Genomic DNA, 26755 nt, shown 5'->3' on the forward strand with positions numbered 1-26755 from the left:
ATACCAATTGCGAGGCTTCTGGTTTTCTACTAAATTTGACTACAGAATCCCTCCTTTCTAATCAAATAAATAGGGCCCTCGACAAGTGTGATCTGTCAAAAGGGGATGATTACTCCTCCTAGTCATCTGATTCCGCCTCTAGTTTTAGGGGTCCGTGTGTTACGTCCTGTGCACAGATTGTATTGTAGATTTGTTGAGATCTTTCATTGTTGGTCATCTTCACCTAATATAATATTTAGGTTCGAAAGTGATAAAATAAACTTATTCTCAAATTTAATGCTGTAATTCTGGCAGATTTTATTCTAATATTAAGTTCATTGGCCACATGAAAAATGCTTTTCTATTCTTAAACCGATGATTTGCTGCAATAAATTTAGAAAGTATAAAAATGAATGAAACTGAATTTTATTAAGAATAAATTCTTCCACATGAATTTCATGTGAAAGAACACTTAGATGAAATTCATGTGGAAGAATCTACATGTTAACTTTCTATAAAATCCGTACGTTAATTTCACCTGAAGATAATTTGTGTGTATATCACATTGGTTTCTGTTTCATTATGCAAAAAAATCCCTTTAGTTTCTCTTTATGATTAGGAATCTTTACTTACTCTGACATGTTTGATGACATCCGCTTCATCTCTATGTGTAGAATTCTCGATACTGAAAACCAGTCATTAAATGTATATAAACAGAAAAACAGAAATTCTTTGCCTAAATTATTCATAAAAAATCTATAGTGAGTGAAGTAATGTCTTTTTTTGTAATCTTTGCAAGAAAATCATAAGTTTTCTCATTAATAACCGTAGAAAATCATTGTCTTTTTTGCAAGTGTATTAGCAGATTAGCATTTATCTTGTATCTTGCAGCTCTACATTGTAACAACTCCGTGAATAGATAGTCAATTGATCTTCTGTATGGGATAAAGACTATGCATTTGATTGTCTACAAGATATTTCAATACAACAGGAGTGTGGCTTTACATTCAAAATGTATTACAGTTAACATCTACTCATCCTTTTTCTCGGTTGGCTGTGTTGTAAACAGATAAAGAGCTGGGAAACAGCGAAAGACATGAACTTGAAATGTATGAAAGATAGGTAAAGGATGCTGTGGTTTGTCTTTCAAGTTATTTATACTCTTTAAAGCCTTCAACTCTTATTGACTGGAAGACAAAATGATATTTTTGTTTATTTAATTGAAACAAGAGAGTGCGTAAAACAGTTTAACGAACTCAATGATTTAAAATTCGACTCCTCTAATAAGTCTATAAACAGATACATCCCCTTGTTTATTTAAAATAAGGTAATAACTGATACCCAACAACACAATCTAAATTCATGAAGCGTTCGAACCGATAAGGTATCCTAACAATGCAATATTGAGCGGTATGTAAATTAATGTCATGCGAGGACATTGTTTTGGGTCTAATCTTGTGGTATGTATGATAATCTAGTAGTGTCAGCGGCGGACCGAGGCCGAGGGACCTCCACTCAAAGGGTGTGATTGAATGGGTAGAAAGATCCATAAATTGGTCTAACTATCAACAAATTATCTTTTTTGGCTTCGGCTTATCAGGGACTACAATTAAGCACCAGGGCCATTGATTGACCCCTTCCTAAAATGTTTTAGCTTTTTTGAGATTGGAAAACGATTTGTTATGTAAACTTTACAAAAGTTGGGATTCGTAACTTGGCTACCCAGCCAATCTGTAGAATTCTATCGACAATGGTAAGTAAGCTGTGAACTTTTCTTTTATAAAGTAGTATTTTCTACTAATTGGAAAAAATGTCCTAAAATTGCATTGCTTGCATTTAAAAAAATAAAGCATAAAAATGTATAAAATATCTGCAACCAAATGGGTTTTCACTTAATATTTATGCATGTATGTATGCAGTTACTTTCACATATCTATAATGATAAGTAAGTATTTTAATTTTCTGAACATTGTACATGTACATATTCTAGCAGATAAAAAGGTTCTTTGTATTATAGTTTCCATTTAAAAAAAAAATTCCACGATTGAGTTGTTTTGCTGCTTCTCTTTTCAAAGCTATAATTTCATTTGTGAAGGAATATATGACAAATTATTTTATTTCCAATGTTTCAGTAAGTATTGTAGCTGCAGAACTGTAGCGTTAAGGTTTTATATATTAGTCTTTGACCATGTGGTCAAAGACTAATATATAAAACAATCGCTGCATTTCATTTCCGGAAATATGCATAGCATTTCCGACAATTTTTTATTTCATTTCCGACATTTTTTGTTTTCATTTCCGACATAATATTTCTTTCATTTCCGGAATTTACCTGTGCGGCAATTCAATGTTTTCTTAAAGTATTTATACCAAAATATTGATACAAAATAATAATAATTATAATAATAATAATAAAAAAAGCTTTACATTTATGCATATATGTAGAACTAAGTCTAGGTAAAGGAGTTCAATGAGCATAAAACTTTTTCAACACATTTAATGTGCACCAAATAAAATGTCAGTGACAGCAGCATACTTATGTCCAAGTCTTTGATAGATTTACAAAACTGGATTTCAATGATTTATTTCTGATTTATTCCTTAAAAATTTTCATAAGTTAAGTTATCAAATCTGTTACTATAGGTACTATATATGTATTTGAAAAATGTCGGAAATGAAAACAAAAAAATGTCGGAAATGAAAACTATAAAATGTCGGAAATGAAAAGTTGATAATTACCAAAAATTCCGGAAATGAAATGCAGCCAAAACAATAACGCTAGACATAAGTATTGATGTATGCAGATGGAGAGAGGTCTTAATGTTGAAATGTACTAGATTTGATCTCGCAAATGCTGCTGTGAAAAATCTTATTTTTATATTTTATATAACCGTGCGTCTGAAAAAAAAAATACAAGCGTCTTGCTTAAAGCATACTTTTTAAAATAATTATTGAAGTTTTTATGTTTTTTTTTACCATCAATTCTTACAGTACAAAGGCATTAAAAATGTTGTGGTTAAATTGGAAAAATAAGTCTTGTTCAAATTATCATAATTTGCTAGCAAAAATAATAAAATTCAATATATATGACAGTTTAAAAAAGACGATGCATTACAACTATATGAGCCTCCATTCCAATAGGAGGACAAAAATGGGAGGGTAAAAATGTAAAAATATATGTATCTGCTGTCTGTCTGTCATAAAATCTTGCTCGGATCGACCATAAATGTCGAAACTTAGAATGGGTGTAAACGTTAGCATCTTGTTCCTTTAGGTTATATCGTGTCTGATTAATTTTTAAATAAGAGGGCCGCTGGACTAAAAGTGAAATGAAGCTTAGGCTACAGCGCTGGTACTATAATGATTTGAAAGTATGATTTTGCAATTAACTCATCAAAAAATGCCATGTTTTGACTTACGTATATACCTCTAAAAGTCAGATCACAAGGCAGTGGAATCCCTGTCACAACTCTCTAGCCCTCGATAAATCTAATTTCATATTTAATTATGTTGTTGTTAATTACTGAAATGTGTCTTGGCCTTTAAGTTTATATATTAATGGTACAAGAAAATTGAACAATGAGATATGGTGAAAGAATCCGAGTTTTAACGTTTGTACGACAGAAGAGAATGATTTTTGTTGCTAATAAATTGAATATCTATATTAATTGATCAAAGTCAAAACTCAAAACAAAAGGTCAAAGAAATGTTTAGATCAAACAATCGATGTAACATATTCAATCCCTTACGTGTTGTTAACCATTCTATATTTCATTTCAAATAAGTCATTGATTTTTAAGGATAAGTCGCCAAGATCGTCTAGCGAAGACCACATGTTATTCTGAGGTCTAGTTACAATGCGTTTCGTTACTGTCCGATATCAGTGACTTTTCGTATATTTAATCTAAGACACAAAAAACACGTTTTCATGTGGTTGAAAACTGACTGCAAATCTCCTAAACTTATTTCAGTTAAATATACTCGCCAGTAACCTTTCTTAATCAGATGTGCATACTTAAAATTCCAAGGAACTATTGGGCAATTTGAAATCAGAAAATTTTACCAAAATCAACAGCTTTAAAGCCTAGGTCTTTTCAACTTAATACGCAAATATTCCCCGCCATAAATTAAGGTCAAGGCTTTTTAGTATCATTGACAGCTGTTTTTTTTCAATAAAAATGGAACTCGTAAATAAACTTAATTCGTAATTGGTCATTTGCAAAATAATTTTTTTAAAAAGCATTCTGATTGCACACACAAGTTCTCTGAAGTTGACATAAAAAAGATGCATGAGTTTTTGATTGGCAATATCTACTACATGTAGTATGTGGTTTTTGGAGACCAGGTCTTCCAACAATATATTAGAATTCCCATGGATACTAATTGCGTCCCGTTAATAGCAGACCTATTTTTGTACTCATATGAAGCAGAATTTGTGCAAAATCTTATAAGTGGTGAAAAAAGGAAAACACTTGCTGTGGCCTTCAACTCGAAATTTAGATATATCGACGACGTATTGTCAATTAAAAATGGTAATTTCCATTCTTATATCGATACGATACGATATATCCCGAGCTTAAGATAAAAGATACCACAGAGTCTGACACATCTGTTTCATATTTGTATATAGTACTTGAACAAGACGTTAATCGTTATCAAATAACCAAACTCTATGATAAACGTGATGACTTTCGTCAACTTCTCTTACTTATGCAGCAATACATATACCTTCATCACCTGCATACGGAGTTCATATATATCAGTTTTTTTCGATACGCAAGAGCATGCTCTGCGTATGAACAATTTCTAAAACGATGTAAATTATTGAAAAACAAGTTGATGAAACAAGAATATCAGCAGTCTCGTTTAAAGTCATAATTTCGTAAGTTCTATGTTCGATACAATGACCTCGTCAGCAAATACAATTCACCATAGAGTCAAACGCTGACTGACGTTTTTCGTACTGATTGTTAGTCCATTATTTATAAACTGAATTGACGACGGACTTTTCCGTTATTTCTCGATAATGACAAGCAGAACACGGCGGGTGGGACTGATCGGCAGGGGATGCTCACTCCTCCATGGCACCTGATCCCACCTCTAATGTTTTGGAGGTCCGTGTTTGTTTTACTCCTATTTTGCATTGTTTTATGGACTTTTGATCATGCGTACTGTTAGTTATTTTCATATGTTTGATTAATTTTACTCAGCTATCAGAATATATATCAAACCCATTTTATAAATACGCTTTATAAACCGCGAAGCGGTTTATAAAAAAGCGAACAGAAGGTGCTTATAATTTAAATGTTATTGATGTAAATAAAAACATGTAAATAAAAATGATGTAGTTTGTGCATTTATACAGTGAAAACGAAAGGCAAAGGTACCGATGTATGTTGCGGTACCAGATAGACCGAACTAAAAAAAATCTTAGTCCTTGATTACAATTATACATGTACCACTTACAAACCACTTAAAACAGAGAATCTTCTAAACAACGAAGTCGATCTCACCCATTCTTAAACGACTGATGACGACCGTGTGCATGCTCCTAAAACTTTATTAAATCTTCCTGTAGACCCTTCATGTTGCACATAATATATGTTCGTTGCATGGTACCATATTGATACAAGAAGCAAAACTTGCACACACTTGGAGACAAATAAAACACAAAAGTTTTATTTTTGGGAGGCGGGTTGAAAATATATTTTTTTCATTAAATCTGCAATAGAAAGTCCAGTAGCTTTAACCTCTGCATGCTAAAATCATGTTTTTATATTCTATAGCAGATACTGTTATAGAATTAGACAAAGTAATTTGTACATTTACAGAGTTTCACAAAAAATACATTGAACTCTCTTTTTGGGTTTTATTGAAGATTAAAGATGAGAATGAAAATATAACAAGCTATTTAAAAGCTTCAAGCCGTCACGATAGGTCAGTCGGTAGAGCGCTTGCTTCGTATTCAAATCACGGCTGCGACTGACCTAAGTCGATAAGAAATAAATAGGAACCGTTCCCTTGCAAAGTACTGGGCAATTTGGAGGGAAAGCTGTGAGACCCTAGACCCCGTGTCACGGCAGACGTTGGCATGATAAAGAACCTTCAATGCTCAATGGCTACTTGTATGTGTGCCGAGTAAATGTCTAAATTTGAAGCCCTTCCCCAGTATATGGTGACATCTCTAAATTAGTAAAAAATTCTCGAATGGGCGTAAAAGAAATACGATCAATCAATCGAAATTTCTAGTTCAAAACATCTTTATTTATTTAATTTTTTAATAAGAATTACAGTTTATGTATAGTATTTTTGCCCAGCAGCCTTCTTTATCTTTCTATGATATTCACTATGCTGTTTTTCCCCTTGAAATGATTAGTACCATGCAAAATACACTTTATTTAATCAAATTAAATCAGGCCAACATTTTTATACCATGTTTCCTTTAGAGTCACCATATATAAATTTGTTTCTTCTTGTAGCAAATTTTGACTTTGGGCCTTTTTGGAATATTGAAATTAGGTGGAAGATAATTGAATTTTAATGAATAACAAAAATGTTGTTATTTCAAGGAGTTTAAAAGGGTATAATAACCTTCAACACAGATGTGTAAACTGAATGATGGTAGTTGTGACAGGTTCGTTGCGACAACCATCTTGGTTTTAAAAGCACCTGACATTGAACTGTGTTACTTATGCATATATACACATACAAGAGGTTGTTATATGACATAGGGCGTTCCTTCAATGAGTCAATGTTTGTATATATTGGTAGGTATGTAAACAAGACACATATGTTGTGGATATATAAACATTGTAAAATGTTTTAAAGAACCCCGATAGTGTACTTAATTCACTGTCACATCTAAAAGGTTTCTTGAATTTAAACTGATGTTAGAATAAAAATTCAAAGATTGGTGAATTAAATCACTTGTAATAAAAAAAAAATTATATGCATTAAGATGTATGTAGTTCTTTTTATCCTGATAAATGTTGCGACATTTATAAATAATGATAAATCGGACCATTACTAAAAATCACACTGCTTGCATTTTTTAAAGGACATGAATTTTCTCTCAATAGAAATTTAATATGTATTTAAAGTAGAAGGTAATATTCTTTGCAATGGTGTTCATATAATGATTTAAAAATCTATTATAAATGCAGCTTATTTATTTGTGAAAGTTATTTATAGTAAGTTGAAAGGAAAGTCTTTACAAACAAATAGCGTAAGTGTAATAGATTCCATTTAAAGTGAAGGTTTTTAAATTTTTGAAAAGTATGCATAATGATTGCTTCACACAAGTATCTTATCACTGTGTCATCGATATGCCCATCTCTGTATTTGACTGGGGAAAAATATCTGTAAAAGAAAATAGATTATATTAATTTTAAAAAAAAAGTTAATGATCAATATACCTGCAAAGATAATATTGAACATATCAAAAACCGTAGAGGCTCTTTCAGCTGTGAGCTATTCATTAAACCTGATTGAAAGGGGGACTTTCATTGGAGTGGAAATTTCTTTACGTCTTGCTCCGTTTGTCTAGATATCTTATAAGATAAATCACAAAAAAGAAAACGGTATTATAAAAAAGACAGTGAAAATAGCTTAATAAAGCAGTCAGACCTTATAATTATCAATAAATAATAAAGCATATAATAATCTTTTTAAAAAAGGCCTCCCACTGACTTTTCAGTATCCCCCACAAGTTGAAACAAGAGGCCCAGGGGCCACAGCGCTCAACTGAGCACATCGGCTTGGAAAAAGCACGTCAGATCACAACTGAAAGTTTACTGAGGATGGGGGGGTTGAATTTTAACCCCCCAGAGGATCATGATTTGAACAAACTAGAATCTACACTACCTGAGGATGATTCCATATAGATATTACTAATCATGGCTTTGAAGTACTTGAAAAGAAGACTTTGAAATGTTTCCCTATATATTCCTATGTAAAAATTTGGTCGGCCATTTTGGCCCCATCCTTGCCCCGGGGGTCATGATTTGAACAAATTTGAATCTACACTACCTAAGGATAATTTCACATGAGTTTCATCTTTCTTGTCTTAATGGTTAATGGTTCTTGAGAAGAAGATTTTAAAAGATTTTTCCTATATACTCCTATGTAAAACTTTGATCGGCCATATTAGCCCAACCCTACCCCAAGGGGTCATTATTTGAACAAACTTGAATCTACACTACCTGAGGATAATTACACATGAGTTTCATCTTTCCTGTCTTAATGGTTCTTGAGATTAAGATTTTAAAAGATTTTTCCTATATATTCCTATGTAAAAATTTTAACGTGCATTATGGCCCCAACCTAGCCACAGGGGTCATGATTTGAACAAATTTGAATGTACACTACCTGAGGATGATTCCACATGAGTTTCATCTTTCCTATTCCTATGAATCGTAAGAAGAAGTTTTAAAAAAATTTTCCAATGTATTGCTATGTAAAACTTTGATCTGCCATTTTGGCCCCACCCTACCTCCGGGGGTCATGATTTGAACAACTTGAATGTACACTATCTGAAAATGATTCCACATGAGTTTCATCTTTCCTGGCCCAGTGGTTCTTGAGAAGAAGATTTTAAAAGATTTTTCCTATATATTCCTATGTAAAACTTTGATCGGCCATTTTGACCCCATCCTACCTCTGGGGATCATGATTTGAACAAATTTGAATTTACCCTACCTGAGGATGATCCATATGAGTTCCATCTTTCCTGGCCCAGTGGTTCTTAAGAAGAAGATTTTTAAAGATTTTTCCTATATACTCCTAATATGTAAAATTTTGATCGGCCATTTTGGCCCCATCCTACCCCCGGGGGTCATGATTTGTACACACTTAAATTTATACTACCTGAGGATGATTCCACATGAGTTTCATCTTTCCTGGCCCAGTGGTTCTTGAGAAGAAGATTTAAAAAAAAAATGCCATTAATTTTTCTCTAATTCATAATTATCCCCACTTGGAAAAGGGCGTGGCCCTTCATTTGAAGAAACTTGAATCCCCTTTACCCAAGGATACTTTGTAGCAAGTTTGGTTGAAATTGGCCCAGTGGTTCTTGAGAAGAAGATGAAAATGTGAAAAGTTAACAACAATGACGACGACGACGACAGACAACGGACAAATTTTGATCAGAAAAGCTCACTTGAGCCTTCGGCTCAGGTGAGCTAAAAAGATAATGATTTTTCAATATTTAGATTTTAAATCAGAGGAAATATATGTCTCCTATAAAATTTTCAGTTTGGGTATATACTTCTTTGTTCAAGTCGTGTCCGCATATGACTGAGAAATAAAACTTATCCAAGTAAATTACAAGGAAGACCAATATCAAGCAATCAAAAATCGTTGCTAAATTTCTTCCTCAATGTAAAATCTAGCAAAAGATATCTAAACTTACGTAAACTAAAAAAAAATCCCGTTTGTTGTGATTGATTTTATGTTGTTTAACGTCCCATTCGAGAATATTTCACTCATAAAGAGATGTCACCATATACAGAAGGAAAACATTTTTTATCTTTACTCGGCACTCGGGGCCATTGAGCAGTGAGGGGTCCTTATCGTGCTAACGTCTGCCGTGACATAGGGCTTCGAATTTTAAGGTTTACAACAAAATTCTAAAAGCTTGTGTCAATTTAAGTAAACAGGGACTTAAGATTGTTTGGGAGAATTCTTGAAATCTTAACAATAAATGCATGTACATATAAAACAGAGGTTATTCTTTCCAACCAATAAACAAAATTTAGCGAAGGGAAGTAAATTACCTTGTACCCTTAATTAACACACTAAACAACACCACAAGGTCTATTACTGCAATTACTGTTGTTTGAAAAATAGAGATCTCTTTCAAAAAATCACATTCCCCTAAGGAACACACGCTGGTTTGGTTAAGGTAGGTCTACCGTAGAAATAAGTAAACATAGTGAGATATAAAGGACTACAATATCACGGAAAGTTTAAATATTAAATGAGTAATGGGGAAAATCAAAGGAAAAGAAGTAAAACACTAAGAGGAGCGAAATAATTCAATAGGAGTTTCCTATATTTGTAGAAAATACTTTAGTCAGCTTTAGAATTGGTTGCGGCAAAAAAAAAAAAAAAAAAAAAAAGAATTAAGAGGTGGCAAAAGTATTATTTCCATCGTCCTGTAACTGACATACATGTACCACAAGGGAGTACTGATGTACTTAAATTTTAATTTAATATTTAACGCATTTTAACATATTCCTTAGTTTTCGTATCGTTTGAGAGATGTGGTATTAAAACTAACAATCGTTAAGCCGGTTCCATGGTTGTAGGACAATTGATTCTCACAAGCTTTGTAAATTACAATAGAATATCTTTTTTGATGATGCATACTTATCAGTCACAAATCAATAGCATGATGTTGGAGAAAACGAGAGAAAATGTCGTTTGAATACGTTACGGTTTCATTGACAAATTCAGATCCCAATCTACAGCTTAGCAAATCTTGATGTTGTTTAACCTTTGTCGATATACTATTTACTAATTTTTTTCATCTGACCTGTAGTACTTTTCAGCCTCCTCATTCTCTTTCCCCGGCCTTTATTGTAGGTCATTTAAATGCTTTGTTTTTATTTCCCTTAAACTTCAACTATTTGATAAAACCCTTAACATTTGAAACAATTTATGAGTTTTTAAAAAAAATATCAACTTAATACACGGAGATGTTGTTTGCGTGAAGAAAATAATTAAACACCATCTAGGGCAAATTTTTTCCAATGTTCATTTTTGTTTTGTGTTTTATCTTTCACTCTTATGCTATTGAAATTTTATCTGTTTAAAAACATTCTTTGAAAACGTACATGAATGTCTTTTTTAACGCATGGAATTTAAGCACATTGTACAATTTTACCATTTGATAATTTGGATTAAAAAAGAAAGCATGACTAATTTTAATGTTTTTTTGGACCCAATTATGCGATTTTTGTGTCCCCTGATTGATGAATAAAATAGATGAAGGAAAAAAACATATTAAGTACCTTAAAATTATTAAAATTAATTCAGTAACAGCAAATTTTCGTCCATCATTGACAAATTCATTGTTACATATCTGCAACTAATTCAACTTCTGTTTTCAATGAATGGGTCTCTGTTAAATTTTAGTTAATCGTGCTCATCAGAAAGAATATCAGTATTCAATTCCTAAAGCACAAGACGAGCGGCCACGATCAATTATGTTATGTGCGCTATTTGTTTGTGTATTCATTTATCACCCTCCAGCTGTGATAAATTTCTTAACATAAAGTATAGGTAAAATAAAACGTCATTCAAAACTATTGATCTCGATATTTACAGGTTTAAAAATGTCGTCTGCTTACCAGTCACGTGATTTAAATCCGTCCGGCAGAGTGCCAGCAATAGAACTTGGCTACCCTTCTGTCGTACTTTTTACCTTTATTCCAAGCGAGAAAGAATCTAGTGAGATTCCCGTGTCTGAGGGGGACATAGTACAACTTCTTTACAGCGTTGGAGGTTGGGTGTTTGTGAGAACTTATGAAGGAAATGTAGGGTACATTCCCTTAGACTTCTGTGGGGAATTGGAAAGTTCCAAAGAGGTTGGTGCTGTATTCAAAGGAGACTCATCCGTGCAAAAGGCACTGCAGCTAGAACTATCGTACCAGCGAAGTGAAGATGTGACTGATTTTCGCAATAGTAGTGATAACAGTGTAGAGAGATTGATATCTTTTGAAAACAGTGAAACTTTAATCGATACATGGGATAATGCACAGCAAAACAATACAAATTATTCTGACGAACATGTAAATAGTAATTCAAACCAGCGAAGCTATCATTCCCTCGCTAATCAACAAAACTTCAATACAACGATCTGTGAAAACAGACTATGGAAATCCAATAATTCTGATTATGAGCTATCCATTTTGTCAAAATCACTCTCTTGTGACATATGTAATGCATTTTTGTCACGGTTGATATCCGGAGTTCACAGTTTGGCCATAACTGATAAAGAAAAAGCGGATTTGAAATCACGAAAGCTACTTAAGCTATTGCAAAGAGCGACACAAGAAGGTCTCAATTTGATTTCCAATATAAGATATTTAACTGGATATGGACAGACGTGTTGTGCTGGATTTAAAGAGAATGGAATTAGATCTGGTAATGACCTGGACCAAGAGCCGGTGCCAGAGTTTGGCGCACACTGCATGCAATGTGAAATTTTAAGGGAATTTTTTAAATTGTCAGAAAAATACTCCATGACGGATTTATACGCTACGATACGGGATCTGCATATTCACGCTCTCAGTGATTCAGATTCCGATCCCGATTCTGGTACGCACCTCACATCAGGTTCGATTAAAAAGGATGAAACTAAGACATGGGCTTCAAAAAACGATGAAAAATATAAAGTGTCTGGAGACCTAAAATCCAGAAACGCGGAATTTTTCTTGGGTTCCAAATCTCCCAATGAAATAAAGAGAAGTGTGTCTTTTCAGTTGGAGGATAGGTCAGCGATAAAATCGGAAATCATGAGGAATAATTCGTTTTCTGGAGAAATGACCTTGGCAAAGTCAAACGATGTGAAAGATGATGGAAGTCAGAACAGAGAATCCCTTCACTCGGGATACTCTCAGAAAACAGTGGACTCTGGTATTGCTGATGTTCATGATGACCTTGATTCAAGTTTCCAGTTTGAACCAAAGTCAGAGGTAGGGGAAGAGCGGGATGAAAATTCAAACCTGCAAGAAAGAAAAGTGCCACTTACTAAGCCCGAAACTAGCAAGACTCCTACTAATTTTGATGGTTCGGGAGTGTACGGTTTTCAGGCATTGCTTCATTCCAAAATGCCTTCGTCTCCAAGACTTTCTTCCACAAAGCCTAGTGCTCAAAGAACACCAAGAAATGAGGCAGCTATTAAGAGACAAGATGCATTTAAACAAAAGACGACCCCTTTTCTCGGGAAGTTATCACCAAGAGAAAGTAACCCAACGCCTTCTGCGGAACCTAATGCTTCCATTCAACCGTCTGTGTCAAAAATGTCGTTTTCACAACGAACACTAGACAAATCTAAAACTTTTACTGAAATTGAACCTTCTTCGAGTTTAGGTGCTGGGTCACCTTTGATAAAACTTGACGAAACTGTGAAGGAAGGAGATTTTACTAAGCCTTCAGTGCCTGTTATTCGCGGATCTCAAGATGAATCACAGACAGGCAACGATAAAAGGAAAATATTAGCCAGAAGAATTCAGTCTATGAAGGCTCCTCCCGATCTCAGGCAGTCAACAGGTAACATTCTAGTTACTGTCTCGAAATTTCGATGAAAAAATATTCATTTTTCAACATTAAAAAGCTTATTATTTATGACTTACTCAAGTTTTATTTATCTTAATTATTAGTTCAAAGTTTGTATTTCTAAATACCCCTCCCTTCCAAGTCAAATACCTGAAACATTTTAATAGTCAAATATTTGTTCTCTAATACCAACACAAGATCATCTAAGTGAATACTAAATAGAGCCTATGGGGTTATGTAAGAAGACTTGCTAATAGTAGAGGATTTTCCCCCTTGACCCCTCTCTTCTATGGGCCTGTTTGTTCTCCCCTCACACAGTCATAGTGTGTCTTTTACAAAATATTTATCTTGCACGGTGGAGAATTAAACGCCCCGTGTTGGTTTGCTACTTCGGTCAATTGCTTAACGGTTTGCTGATTTCGTATTATCAATATCGCACCTCTTTTGTCTTCGTAAATAATATGCTCTAAATATATTATTAAAACAATCTTGACCCAATTCAGAACGCCAAGGTCTTAAAAAATATGAAAAAATATTGAAGGGAAGGATTAAATTTTCTTAGCTTTCTAAATCAACTGACATCGAGAAAAAGTAATCTTTAATGTAAGTTTGTTATTTAAAAGCGAATCCATGGCATGATGACCAAGTGCCTGGAGTTATTTGTTGTTCTCTGATATCGTTATTTATATATCCAAATCATAGAACGTTCACCTTGCTATCATTAATGAATGAACCCTGAAATATGACCCTCTTATCGATTGCCATTTTAGGTAGTTTACTCAAATAAAAGGCCTTGTACTGGAATTCGGAAAATAAAATAAAGAGAAACAGATGCATAGACTGGGATTTCTGCCAAAAAATTGAAAAAAAAAAAGAATTATTGTGTTGAATAACTATATTCATTTATAGCCATACATATCACAAAAAGATGACAACATTGCAACATTAAGTTAATCAATATATCATACTTTGAAAACAACTACGATCTGAGAAAATAACATAATTAAAAAAACGATCTTTATATATACAAATGTCATTTCAGATTTCTCTCGGAAAGATGACAAAGATATCCGGAAATCTTTGCATGATCTTTCTCAAGTGAAAAGAACTTCTAGTGTGAAACCAGCGCCACTGCGCGCGCAACACACGATTCCAATACAAACTCCGCAGAAAGACGTTACTACTGGAAAGACAGTGCTAGTTAAAAAGTTCAACAAACAAATGTGGCGCCCTCCCGTGGGAAGTCCAGAGGGTTCTGATCAAAGACCCTTTTCTCCATTCGGAGGAACTCTGCCACCATCGAAAATTAACAAAAAGAAAGTCCATGAAGTTTTCGTGTGAAGAAGATTGCCATCGTTGTTTCTGACATTAGTACGTTCTATTTTCAGCAGGATATGTCGAAGGCTTACTGGAAAAATGCATTTGTAAAGATGGCCAGTTTTTTTGTTGGTATCCAAGTTTTCAGACACAAGAGGACGATTTTGCTTCTGTCAAGAAGTGTTATATACAATGATTGTACATTGTTTGTTAGAGTTTGCTTAAAAAATGGCCTGAAAATGGTCACATACCCTTTGTAGTGCCAATCAAGCAAAGTGTGATACTCTTTTTTCAACAGCCTAGACACATATTACATTTAATCCGTCCAAACATTTTTTACATGTGTTATTTGTTACAGTTAATTGTTTTCCCATTTGTATGTTATCATAGATTACCATATTGTTGTTTTTCTTGCAGGATATTCATAGTTTCAGGCACAGGTCTTTGGGTCGTTTTAATCCAAATTAAAAAAATCGGCGGGTTAAAAAGGAAATACCTTTATTTTTTTATATAACACCTCAATTTTTTGTAAGCGATTGAAAGGCCTGTGGTGTCAGGTTGCAGGTTATACGTGTACATGTTAAGTACGTAACGGGTTAATTTGTACGTTAAAACGTGATCATTATCTCTGAGAATAACACTTTAACCTGTTTGTTATTTACAAGTTACGGAATATGTTAGCTGTTATTGTGATGCTGTTAATTATTTATTTTTAGGATGTCCTGCCTGAGATGTCCGTTGTTGTAAATAATGACATAATTTATGTTACCATATTTATTGGATTAAATTGTTAGTTACACTTGGTTTACTTTCCAACTTTCATGTAAAATGTGACCACACATGAAAATTCCAGAGGCTTAAATGTCATGCTTTATGAGAAGAAAAAAGTTAAACATTCTGTTATTACACGGCAATTAACTATTTATAAATATCTTTATTATGCATGCAATGCATATACAAGTAAATGCTTAATCATATCCTCAAAGAGATAAGCCTGAGAGAGCATTCATAAAACAGATTTTATTCGGCCAACGTACACTTAAAAAAAAGTAATTATTTAATAAAAAACGATGATGACATAGCAGTAAAATTATTGTTCCGTCTAAGTACATAAAAAGACAGCAATATTGAGTGAAAGGCTCTCGTCCATCCATTTTGCAGGAGACAAATCTATGATTTCAGTGCTTTCTTCTCTGTCTCTTCTTTAGAGTTTAGAATAGATTTATGCACTTAAGACATACAAAAGGTATGTACAAAATGCATTATATGTGCTGATCTTTTTAAATAACCTATATATATTGGGTGAGAACAAATTGAGCACTTCACACGGTACGAATGAATCATAGCTTTATATAGATGTACTTTTTAATATTTTAAACAAATAACCATATATCAATTTGCAAAACTGAAAAAAAGCCTATAACGCGATTAAAATTAAAATTGTTCTTAATATGTCTGGAAAAGTTTGAATATCCCAGTTAAATTGGTGCATTTTACATTATAGCTGAAAGGTCTGCAAAACCATTGGCAAGAGACAGTCTGTAGATAAACACGTTTTCTTGCTATCACGCCGTGTTTAACTGATCCTATGCTGATGTGTTTGGTTTAAATTATGATCGGTGATCACAATCTATACGTATCGTTTGTTTGTCTTTGTTTCGGTCCCAGATTTACTGAGATTATCTAGTGACGTTAATCCGCGGTGTCTGGTCCTCACTTCGCGGTACCCGTATGTGGAACGATCACAAAATCACCAAAATTTCTAAAAGATCCAAGCGTTAAATACTTTGGCCATCTTTTAGGGGGGAAATTATGCATAAACAAACATGGTCATTCGGCAAACTTTTTATTATATGGGAAAAAGGGACCCCACATCCATGCACACAGCAGCAATTTCTCATCACATTGGGCACTATGCGAGAAGCCTCTGGCGATTGATTCTGTGATAGGTATAAAGATACCTATTGTTCTAACTCGGAATACATTGAAAATACGATCAAAAAGCAAACATATCTTATTGACTTAAAATATGATATAGAAAGTGTTTATATCGATGTCCTCATTATATTTCAATCATGAATGCTTCCTATTTATTAAGACTAATAATTTTTGCTATTCATGCATAAATAACTTTCAAGATACAGCTTTAGATCCAGTAGATTTATGGAAAAAATGGAGAGAAAGACACGACCCAGTTGGGGTGGGGTAAGAAAAAAAATATCCTTCATTATAAACACTACTAGTATTTTAGATAAAAATTTCGCTCTTGTACATTCAAATTTAATTATGCTAAAACGACGTTTTCTCTCATTGCATTTTTGTTGAGAATAAAATTGAAATGCATAAAACTTAAGATATAAAATATATTCTTGTTGAAAGACTTAGTGTTAATGAAGCTTAATTAATTTTTTTTTTTAAATGCTCTTTAGATATAACTACACAAAAAACGGCTTGCACTGAAAATCTGGTGACTGAAAGAAAAAGGTATTACCCCTGTGCCCCAAATAATGTGCCATAAATGCTAAACAATGAAAATGGAATAAAAATCGTTTTGCAGAAACAATTTTTGTGATAAAATATATAAAGAATCCTAAATTCAGGACCAAGCGGTCATGAAAAAAATAGATGTCCACGTGCTTCAAAATAAAGACCCCAAACCAATCAGTCTGTATAGGAATACGTAAGCCCTTTTGGATCGTTACCAAAGTTTTAATCTTGTAACCTCAATAGTCGAGCAAAGTGGCTTGTCAATAGTTTTATAGAGTAATGTGCTTAAATTTGAATATACAATGATGTGTAGGGTCGGGTAGTCGGTTAATCTGTATTATATTCCGCTCATATCGCTGATCAACACATGATAACGAAATTACATAAGAAAAAGATTTGAACATTTTGACTACATAAAGAGACCAACTTGACTTTTACTACTTGTTCTAGGGATAAACATTAAGTTTGAACTTACACCTTGGCTAAAATGTTTGACACTAAACGTATTGTGATAACAAAAAGAGATTCACTTGAAGTACCCTTGGGAATCCAAAGTTGGTTCAATAGAGAAACTAGAGGAATTATATTATAGCTAGTGTTTACTTAGTTGATGATATCATCTTTCATTGAACTGGGTGCTATCTCATCTTTGCTTTCTAAATAAATTATACAAGACAAAACTTTTTCGAAGTGTTCTTTGAATAAAAGAAGCAAATGTATGCATCAAACAATAAATATATTCAAATTTTATTATTATTTTGAGCCTGCATTTTATTCCTTTAAAATTACAGGGTGTGACCGTTCTGCTGGGGATGCTCACTCCTCCACGATACCTTATCCCACCTCTGATGTGTTTAGAGGTCCGCGTTTGCTCCGGTGGTCCTATTTTGCAATGTTAAATGGACTTTTGAGCTGGAATATTGTTCGTTATCTCCACAAATTTCATTAAAGCTGTTCAATTGAAACTCATGTTATTAATCGATTCTTCAAAACTAATATTTGGTACATGGCAGAGATACAAGGCAGAGGTTTCTTTAAAAAATCCTTTAGTTAATAACATGTATTGCCGATGTTCACTAAGTTACAATGTTAAATTTCTCATTATTTAAAAAAAATGTTTTACAGAATCTGGAATTAAATTCTGCCAGTCAAAAGCCATATTGTACTCATTTCTTAGGAAGGAATTCTTCAAAATCATATTTCTCATGTCAGTTTTAAACATTTTTTGACATTCACAACAATCAAAATAAATTCACATTAACAAACTTATACTGCATGCTGAACAGTATACAAATCCTTACTAAGATATATATCTAGTTATTTCCAGAAAAGTTCTTTCAAGTCTCTTTATAATTAGAACTTTATACCTCACTAAAATACTAGTATTAAAAGCATTGAAGGAGAAACATCACGGGTACTGTACAAGAAGTACAGTACTCCAAGAAACTGAAAATTTGAAATAACTAAAATTACCAAAATTAATAACATCGTTTGACTTCTTAACACTTCATATAACCATTCCCAACGGTTACACATTTTGACATGACAGACAGCTGCTTTTTCAATAAAAATAAAAGTCCGAAAAAATAAAATTATTTATCTTGCCGTTGGTCGTATGCAAAACTATTTTGTCAAAAAAAAACTTCTGATTTTACACACATCTTCGAGATTGATATGAAAAAAAAGATGCTTGAATTTCTGATCAACAATATCTATTTAGAGTTTTGTAGCTTAGGCCCAAAAACCATCAACTGAAAACAGTCACAATTTTGATGTTTAACTAATATCTTGAGTATTATTCAATGTATTTGCTTAATAATTTGAATTATAGTACTGTATAACATTTATATTCAAAGATATAATGAAAATTTTATTTCATTATCAAACTTTCAAAAGTTATACTGATTTTAAACTCTGATTTAAGTCTGTGTTCAGTTTATGGTTATGGACCACTTCTTCAAACAAACTATTAAAATTCCAATGATTATCAATGAATTGTACGCCGTTTTTTTTGTAGTCATATGATAAGAATTTATTAAAGATACATATAAAAAGAAAACATTTTTGTGGCATTCAATCCGACATTAGATATATCGAGGACGTACTATCAATTAACATTTATAAATACTTCTATGAGATGTCGACTCAATGTATCTCCGTGAACTTGAAATAAAAGATGCTACAGATTCCAACATTGTATCATGTTTGGATATTTTACCACAAAAAGACATAAATGGACATCCAACTTATACTCATAGTTTCCTTTCTAAGGTAGAAATTCTTCAAAATTATATGTCAGTTTTGAATATCTTAAATATCCGAAAGAACCAAAGTGAATTTGAACGTCTACCATATCTATACTGGATTCCGAAACTTGATAAAAATCCTTACAAACAAAGATACAAAGCGGGTTCCAGTAAATGTTCAACCAAGCCCTTTTTCTTTACTCCTCACTAAGATATCAATAGTAGTGAAGGAGAAACTTCAAGAGTACTGTGCATCAATATATTCAAGAAGTGGTGTAAATTAGATGTGGATACTTAAAAATTCCAAGGAACTTTTGGACAATTTGAAATTGCAGGATTTCACTAAAATTAACAGCATAAAATTAAACTTTTCAACTTTATACACAACCGTTCCACACGATAAATTAAAGTCCAGGCTTTTTGATATAATTGACAGCTGCTTTTTCAATAAAAATGGAACTCGTAAATTTAATTGCCTTGTCATTGGTCATTAGCAAAATTATTTTGTTAAAAAAAATCGAATCTGATTTGTACGCACAAGTACTCTGAAGTTGACATCTTGCTTGAGTTTCTGATTGACAATATCTATGTAGTTTTTGGAGACAAGTTCTTCCAACAATCTGTTGGAATCCATTGGGTCCCAATTGCGCCCCTTTATTAGCAAACCTATTATTGTATTCACAAGAAGCAGAATTTTTCCAAAATCTTATGCCTGACACATCTGGCACATCTGTTTTATATTTAGATATTTTACTTGAAAAAGACTTTAATGGTAATCTAACAACTAAGCTCTATGATAAACGTGATTTGACTTTAACTTTTCAAACGTCAACTTCCCTTACTTATGCAGCAATATTCCTTCATAACCTGCGTACGGAGTTTATATATCTCAGTTGATTCGATACGCAAGAGCATGCTTAACGTATGAAGAATTTCTAAAACGAGGTAAATTATTGACAAACAAGTTGACGAAACAAGAATATCAGCAGTCTCTTTTAAAAGAAATTATTTCGTAAATTCTATGGTCGATAAAATGACCTTGTCAACAAATACAATTTATCATTGAGACTATTGCTGACATGTTTTTCATACTAATTGTTAGTCCATTATTTATACACTGATTGGACAACGGATTTTTTTTTCTTTATTTCATGACAAGGTGCACACGGCGGGTGTGACCTGTCGACAGGGGATGCTCACTCCTCCATGGCACATGATCCCACCTCTGATGTTTTGGAGATCCGTGTTTGATTTCCTCCTATTTTGTATTGATTTCCTCCTATTTTGTATTGTTTTATGGATTTTTTTAAATCTTGAATATTGTTCGTTATCTCCATACATTTACATTTGCAAATGTTTTCCTTTACATAACACTACTGAAGGCAAGCGTTTTTATAACTGTGTAAATACAGGTTTGGAGTCAAGAGGTCATAGATGTGCGTTTGGATAAACGTTCCACGTAATTTCTCTGTGACGTCATAAAGGGTCGACGCGCGTTTAGTAGATTACATACATGCCGTTGGGTTTGAAAAATTAACGCATTTCACACGTTAAAAGTAACAATCAGGCAAATATAAAGTATGAATAAGTCACAAATGTAAATATAAGTAATAAGGTATCATTTTTTGAGTTTTATTGAGATGTAAAACGGATTTGATCAAATCTTCCATAAAGCCCGTATGGGATTTGATCACGTGACCAACCCGTTTTACATCTCAATAAAACTCAAAAAATGATACCTTATTTCTTAAATGTCTCATGGTAACACATCAACAAAACTTAATGATAAAAGTAATGACATTAACTTTTCAATCGTCAACTTTTCTTACTTATACACATGTAGTAAATATCTTTATGCCAGTATATGGGGTTTATGTCTCACAATTGATTCTATAGGTAGGAGCATGCTCTATGTAAGAAGACTTTCTAAAACGAAGCAAACTAGTGACAAACAACATGAAGAAACAAAAATATCAACAGTTCCGTTTGAAAGAAATCACTTTGCAAGTTCTATTGTTAATACAATGATCTTTTCAGTAAATACAAATACAATCAATGCTGATGGGTGACTGACGTTTTTCATACCTTTTGTTAAACCATTATTTACATATTTTTTTTTTCGTTTTCTCAATCACGACAAGGAGCACAAGGCTGGTGTGACTGATAGAGGGGATGCTCACTCCTCCGTGGCACTTTATCCCATCTCTGAAGTGCTCTAGTTTGTATTGTTTCAATAGCATTTTAGCATGATTTATAAATTATAATTTTACAGAAGTGCTCCCTAAAGTTTGAGTGTATTCTGTATAAAAGTCAATCCATGCAATTTTCCGGGCAGTTACAGTACTTAAAAATGATACTAAATTTGTATTTTGAATTAGCTAAATTTTGCTAATGACAAAGAAGTTTTTATTTGACTCTTCTCATTTATGACATGCTTACTGTGATGTCCATGCAGAATTCATCGACACCATTATGTTACATATATCCAAGGTATCGTGGTCAGCATATATGAAAAGTTTGCAGGCGATTGGATGCTTTGCATGAATTGTATTCTTATGAAGCTGCATTTAATAAAAAAAGGTTTGCATTAAAGGAATCAACTCGATTATCAGTATTTGGGGGGGGGGGGGGGGGGGGGGGCTTTCAATTTGACATTTTGATGTATCAAAACCGTTTTATCAATTAACAAACGTTATCATCGATATATCGACTTCAAGTATCTCAGTGAGCTCGAAATAAAGGACCCCACACACTCTAACTTAACTGTTTTATATTTGGATGATTTAATAATATTAAAACGAGTGGACAACTATCAACTAATCTAAATGATAAACGGGATGAGTTTTTCAATTTTTTTTAACTTTTCCCATTTATACATGCATGTAATACTAGTATTCCTATATCACATGCATATGGCGTTTATGTCTCCCACGTAAATCTGTACTTATGAGCAAGTTCTGGGTAAAATTAAATTAAAAACCGAGTCAAATTAGTTGATGTTACATCGAAAGCGCCCCAAACCTACTGTGACGTGTTCGATATGTTTTCTTAGCAATCAGATTTCACTCGTATAAATAAACCCAACTTTTTTGATAATTCCTAAAAAAAATCCATGTAGTGGTTTTAATTTAAAAAAAAAACTCTTGTTTACAATATAAAACAGTTGAAATTCGCTGTCTCGAACCCTGATATCTCGAATACGAGTGATATAGTTGGCAGGCTCAACTATACTTTTTAAAAATGTTTTAACACTTCTTGAATCATCAGAATCTTGGTTCCTTTGATTTCCATTTAACGAAGTTTGATTGTTATTACTTCTTTTTTTTTTTACGTTTTATACAAGTAGATTAGCAAAGTCAGATAAAGTTATACTCCTTTTAACATAAGAGGTATCTTTTAGAACTACTAGGCTATGGATGTTATAAATTCATAAATCATAATTTAAAGAAGAAATACCTAAATTTAGAGTAAATTTTCATGCATTAATACAATTAAAGGATTTTCTGGCTTTCTGTCAAGGATTAATTAAGGGTGTAAGTATGTGTATATTTTCTATTTTGAAGCTTAGGAAGTAAGATAACAGCATAAGCTAAATGTAATCGATAATAATGTCGCGTCTTACTCGTATAAATATTTATCTTTTTCATGACATATGTACACTCCCGTCCCCTTTTAAAAGACAAGCATCTTCGTGCAATATTTATTTTCACTCTAAATTATTGTTTAAAAAAGAAGGAAAAATAATACACTTAGACTTTAGGTTCTAGGAAAGACAACTCTTGCAGAGACCTGAAGCTAGTCCTCATTCAAGGGAAACATCTTCTATTAGATTTGGATACTATATTCGGCCCCTATATTTATCATGTACAATTTTATTTACCAAGAAGTGTATTTTTTTGGAGTGCAACATTTTGGGCGGCTATAATATTCTTTTCATCCTTCCAATGTTGTTATCATCACTTGCACTGACCAAATCAATCTAATAAACCAAAACTTTATTCGGTCAATTTCGAAAATATAATTTTCGTGCAATCAGACGTCTTTAAAAGGACGTATCTCGCCCTCTTTGATATAAAATATTATTTCATTCACAAGACAGCAGGCAAAGAGGGCGAGATACGTGCTTTTAAAGACGTCGGATGAAACTAAATTCTTTCTTATACAAAATTTCATATTTTAAAATTAATGCAAATATGTATATAGATTTGATTGCTTCTTCTTAAAAATGTGACGGAAGATTCTTTCCATAAAATAAAAATCACACTGCAATAATGGTTATATAAGAAGGACGTCATGTACTTTAATATGTTACATACTATCATTTAGTAAATAATTTAGTAAAACAATTATAAGACGTATAATTTCTATTCATGACCGTGAAGTCTATGAATTAATTTTTGAGCTTCCTTTTTTCGGCAGAGTTTTGAAATATGGGTAGGCGTTAAACAGAGAGAGAGAAAAAAAGGAATGGCCTAATTACCTCTAAATGCCCTTTAAATGATAAAACAACACTTTCCATCGTGATGGAATAGCACCATTACTTGATTACTTGATAACTGGTGGTTGACTGCTAGGAATGAAAAAGGTGAAGATTGCTGTTAATTTTTTACAGTGAACAGTTCTAGTTTCTAATCTATATATCACTAACGGTAAAAATCTATGAACAGAACATAACACAAATTGAAGTTGGATCGAATGCCTAGGAGGAAAAAGCATCCTCTGTCGACCGGTTAACCCGCTGTGAATCCTACATGTATGTTTTAATCAGATAGACGGAATCATATTTCCGTATTATTATATGATTGAATAATTCCTATCTTTCTGATTGGCTGAGATCCAACTATGTGGAAGAAATACTACGTTATATTCACCTGCACGTGACGTTGCAGGTGAATACAAGAAATTTATTTCCTCTACATTAAAATAGGTTTGGAAATTCCAAATTGATACAAATTGTTTGGGAAAGCTATTTAAACGTCTATGACTTTTTTTCATGTGAAAAAAACAACATAAACGAATATATATTTTCGGGTGAGGGTGGTTAGAGGGGTTGCAGGGACCCGCCTCCAACACTTTTACTGAACATTTTTACCTTTTTTCGGCTGTCAGTTTTCCCTGATAATACTCCTTCCTTTCAAAATTTATCCTATAAAAAAGACTGACATTATATTTTTTTCATGGCAACTAAAATAGATAATAAAAAAAAATTCAAATTGATACGACTGGTAAGGTTTGTTTACATTTTAATTATCATGATGCTTCTCTCTTGTATTTGGCTGGGACTTAATCAAATGCAAACAAGTAATGAGCTGTATCATTTTATCAGTGAATCATATAATAAAACAATTATTGCTGTTTTTTGTCAATACAATGATTTAGCCATCTTCGAAGTACAATATTCACCTCGCCCTTCGGACTCAGTGAATATTGTACTCCTCAGATGGCTGTATTGACCTCAAAAACCAGCAATAATTGTATAGTATATTAGAATAAAATAACAAACAATTGTTATGATCAATTAATAAGGTCAACCAAAATACAAACCAATATTATGATGCTTTATATTTACTTAGAGATCATTATAACGACTATAGAAGTACATCGAGTAAAGGAAAAAACTATAAATTGTTCACTAAAAGTAATTTTACATCTAGGCAGTATTTAAATATCAACGTGTCAACTGATACTATGATTACATTAGTAAGATTTAGAACCAGTAATCATAAATTACCAATAGAAATAGGCCGATGGAGTAATATACCTAAAACCAAAGACTATGTAGTCTATGCAATAAGGTATTGGAGACGAATTTCGTTATATTATGTCGTGTCCAGCTCTAAAGGATAGTAGAAAATTGTTAATCCCACCAACATATACAACTCGACCAAGTGCTTTCAGGTTTTCAAATTTATTTTCATGTGAAAAAGTATCCGTTATCAATAACCTTTGTAAATTCATTAATATAGTTAATAAGAGAGTTACCCCGGCGTCCAGGTTAATGTATATTATACAAATCCTAAGTTTTGAGTCCGAACATTATTTAATCTAAAACATTAAAAATCAACTAGTTAAACTATGTAAATCTATTGGGTTTATTATTGAGAGAGTTGGTTGCTTAATTTATGACACTGTCATTTTTCATCGTTTGTTTTATTTTTCTCACGCATGCTGTATTGTATTGTATTGTATTGTACATACTTCATGTTTGTATCTTCTCTATACTGTAGTGCAGTTTAAGAGAATAAACTATTGAACTGAGTAACGCAATGCTATGCTACATAAATTGCATGTAACATCGACTTATCTGTCAGAAGCCCGTCTTGGTTTGAAAATTATTACCGTCTTCCTTGGAAGACGGTATTGTATAGTTGAAGATTTTTACAGTCTTCGGACTATGCACTTCCTCTTTTTTGTGATTGGTAGAAAATGAATGATGAGAAAATTTTCAATTATTTCATTGGTTGAAATGCTGTTCAAGGCAAGGGAGATAACTTTCTGATGATCTAATTTTCGTACGACTTAACAATTTTGCAAGATTTTCAATCTTATAAAAATGACAAAACGAACAACAAAATCAGCAGTAATTAATTCCTAATAACATGAGTTTTTGTATAGTAATAAATAAAAAGATCTCTTTAATTTCATTATAAGTAAAATTTGATTTTAATTGCTTGCAGGCTTTACAATTTGTTATTATTCTTTTCCCCTTTCTTGTTTGAACAAGGGAATGGAATCAGCCGAGGTTTGCCGAAAGCTCTGGGCCAGTTTACGGAGATGACCGAGCGACAACCGTGGTAGGGCTAATGCCAGTAAAAAGCTAATGTAGAAATACAAAATCAAGAAATTCAAAAGAATTATACGGCCTGATAGTTGTAGATCAGTTCACTGTTTAAGATTGTTGCTAAAGACGGTAAGCTTTTTTAAAAAGCTCTACTTGTCATAATTATACTCGTCGCCCTCTTAAATTATATTGAATTAAATGAAAGACATTAACTTGAGTACATGTACACTTGGATACATCTAGTTGGTATATAAAGGAAAATGACTACATACGATTAATTTTTTCCCTTTCATATTCGTCGCACAAAAGGCATTTTTCTCGCCATTTTCGTCCATCTTCTTTGAGAGATCCCACCATACTCTTGTCTCATATTTTTTTTTACAAGGGTTAGGCCTCTTTTTCTAAAAGTTATGATGAGATCGAAACATAATTATGTTGATTATGAGACTCGGGTTAACTTTGCTCTGGTTTTACTTATTTGAACCCTTTCACAGATAAAGAGAGCGCTGGGAGATTTTCGAGTTTTATTTTACTTGGCCAGATCTCTCAGTGATCTCCCCATAGTCTTCATAATCTTCTCAAGGTTTTGACTTTAACTCTCAACGATTGCAAAGGTAATAAGTCTCTCAAAGAGCGAGAAAGATCTCTTGGATCTTCAATTGAT

General features: G+C 32.9%; 1 protein-coding gene across 1 annotated transcript; it reads left to right on the plus strand.

Moving 5' to 3' along the window:
• Positions 1-926: 926 nt before the first annotated feature.
• LOC134269113 (uncharacterized) lies at positions 927-15381 on the plus strand. Its single transcript, XM_062751335.1, has 3 exons — positions 927-1732; positions 11308-13254; positions 14303-15381. The coding sequence occupies exons 2-3, from the start codon at positions 11316-11318 to the stop codon at positions 14599-14601; spliced, it is 2238 nt and encodes a 745-aa protein (XP_062607319.1). The 5' UTR covers positions 927-1732; positions 11308-11315; the 3' UTR covers positions 14602-15381.
• The last annotated feature ends 11374 nt before the right edge of the window (positions 15382-26755 follow it).

Source organism: Saccostrea cucullata, unplaced genomic scaffold (assembly GCF_032062105.1).
Source record: "Saccostrea cucullata isolate Sc308-1 unplaced genomic scaffold, CSIRO_AGI_Scuc_v1 ctg233, whole genome shotgun sequence".
Classification (NCBI taxonomy): Eukaryota; Metazoa; Mollusca; class Bivalvia; order Ostreida; family Ostreidae; genus Saccostrea; species Saccostrea cuccullata.

Coding starts and splice junctions, on each gene's coding strand:
- LOC134269113 (XM_062751335.1), top strand. CDS start 11,316: ATGTCGTCTGCTTACCAGTCACGTGATTTAAATCCGTCCGGCAGAGTG. Junction 13,255..14,302: donor CGATCTCAGGCAGTCAACAG/GTAACATTCTAG, acceptor ATGTCATTTCAG/ATTTCTCTCGGAAAGATGAC.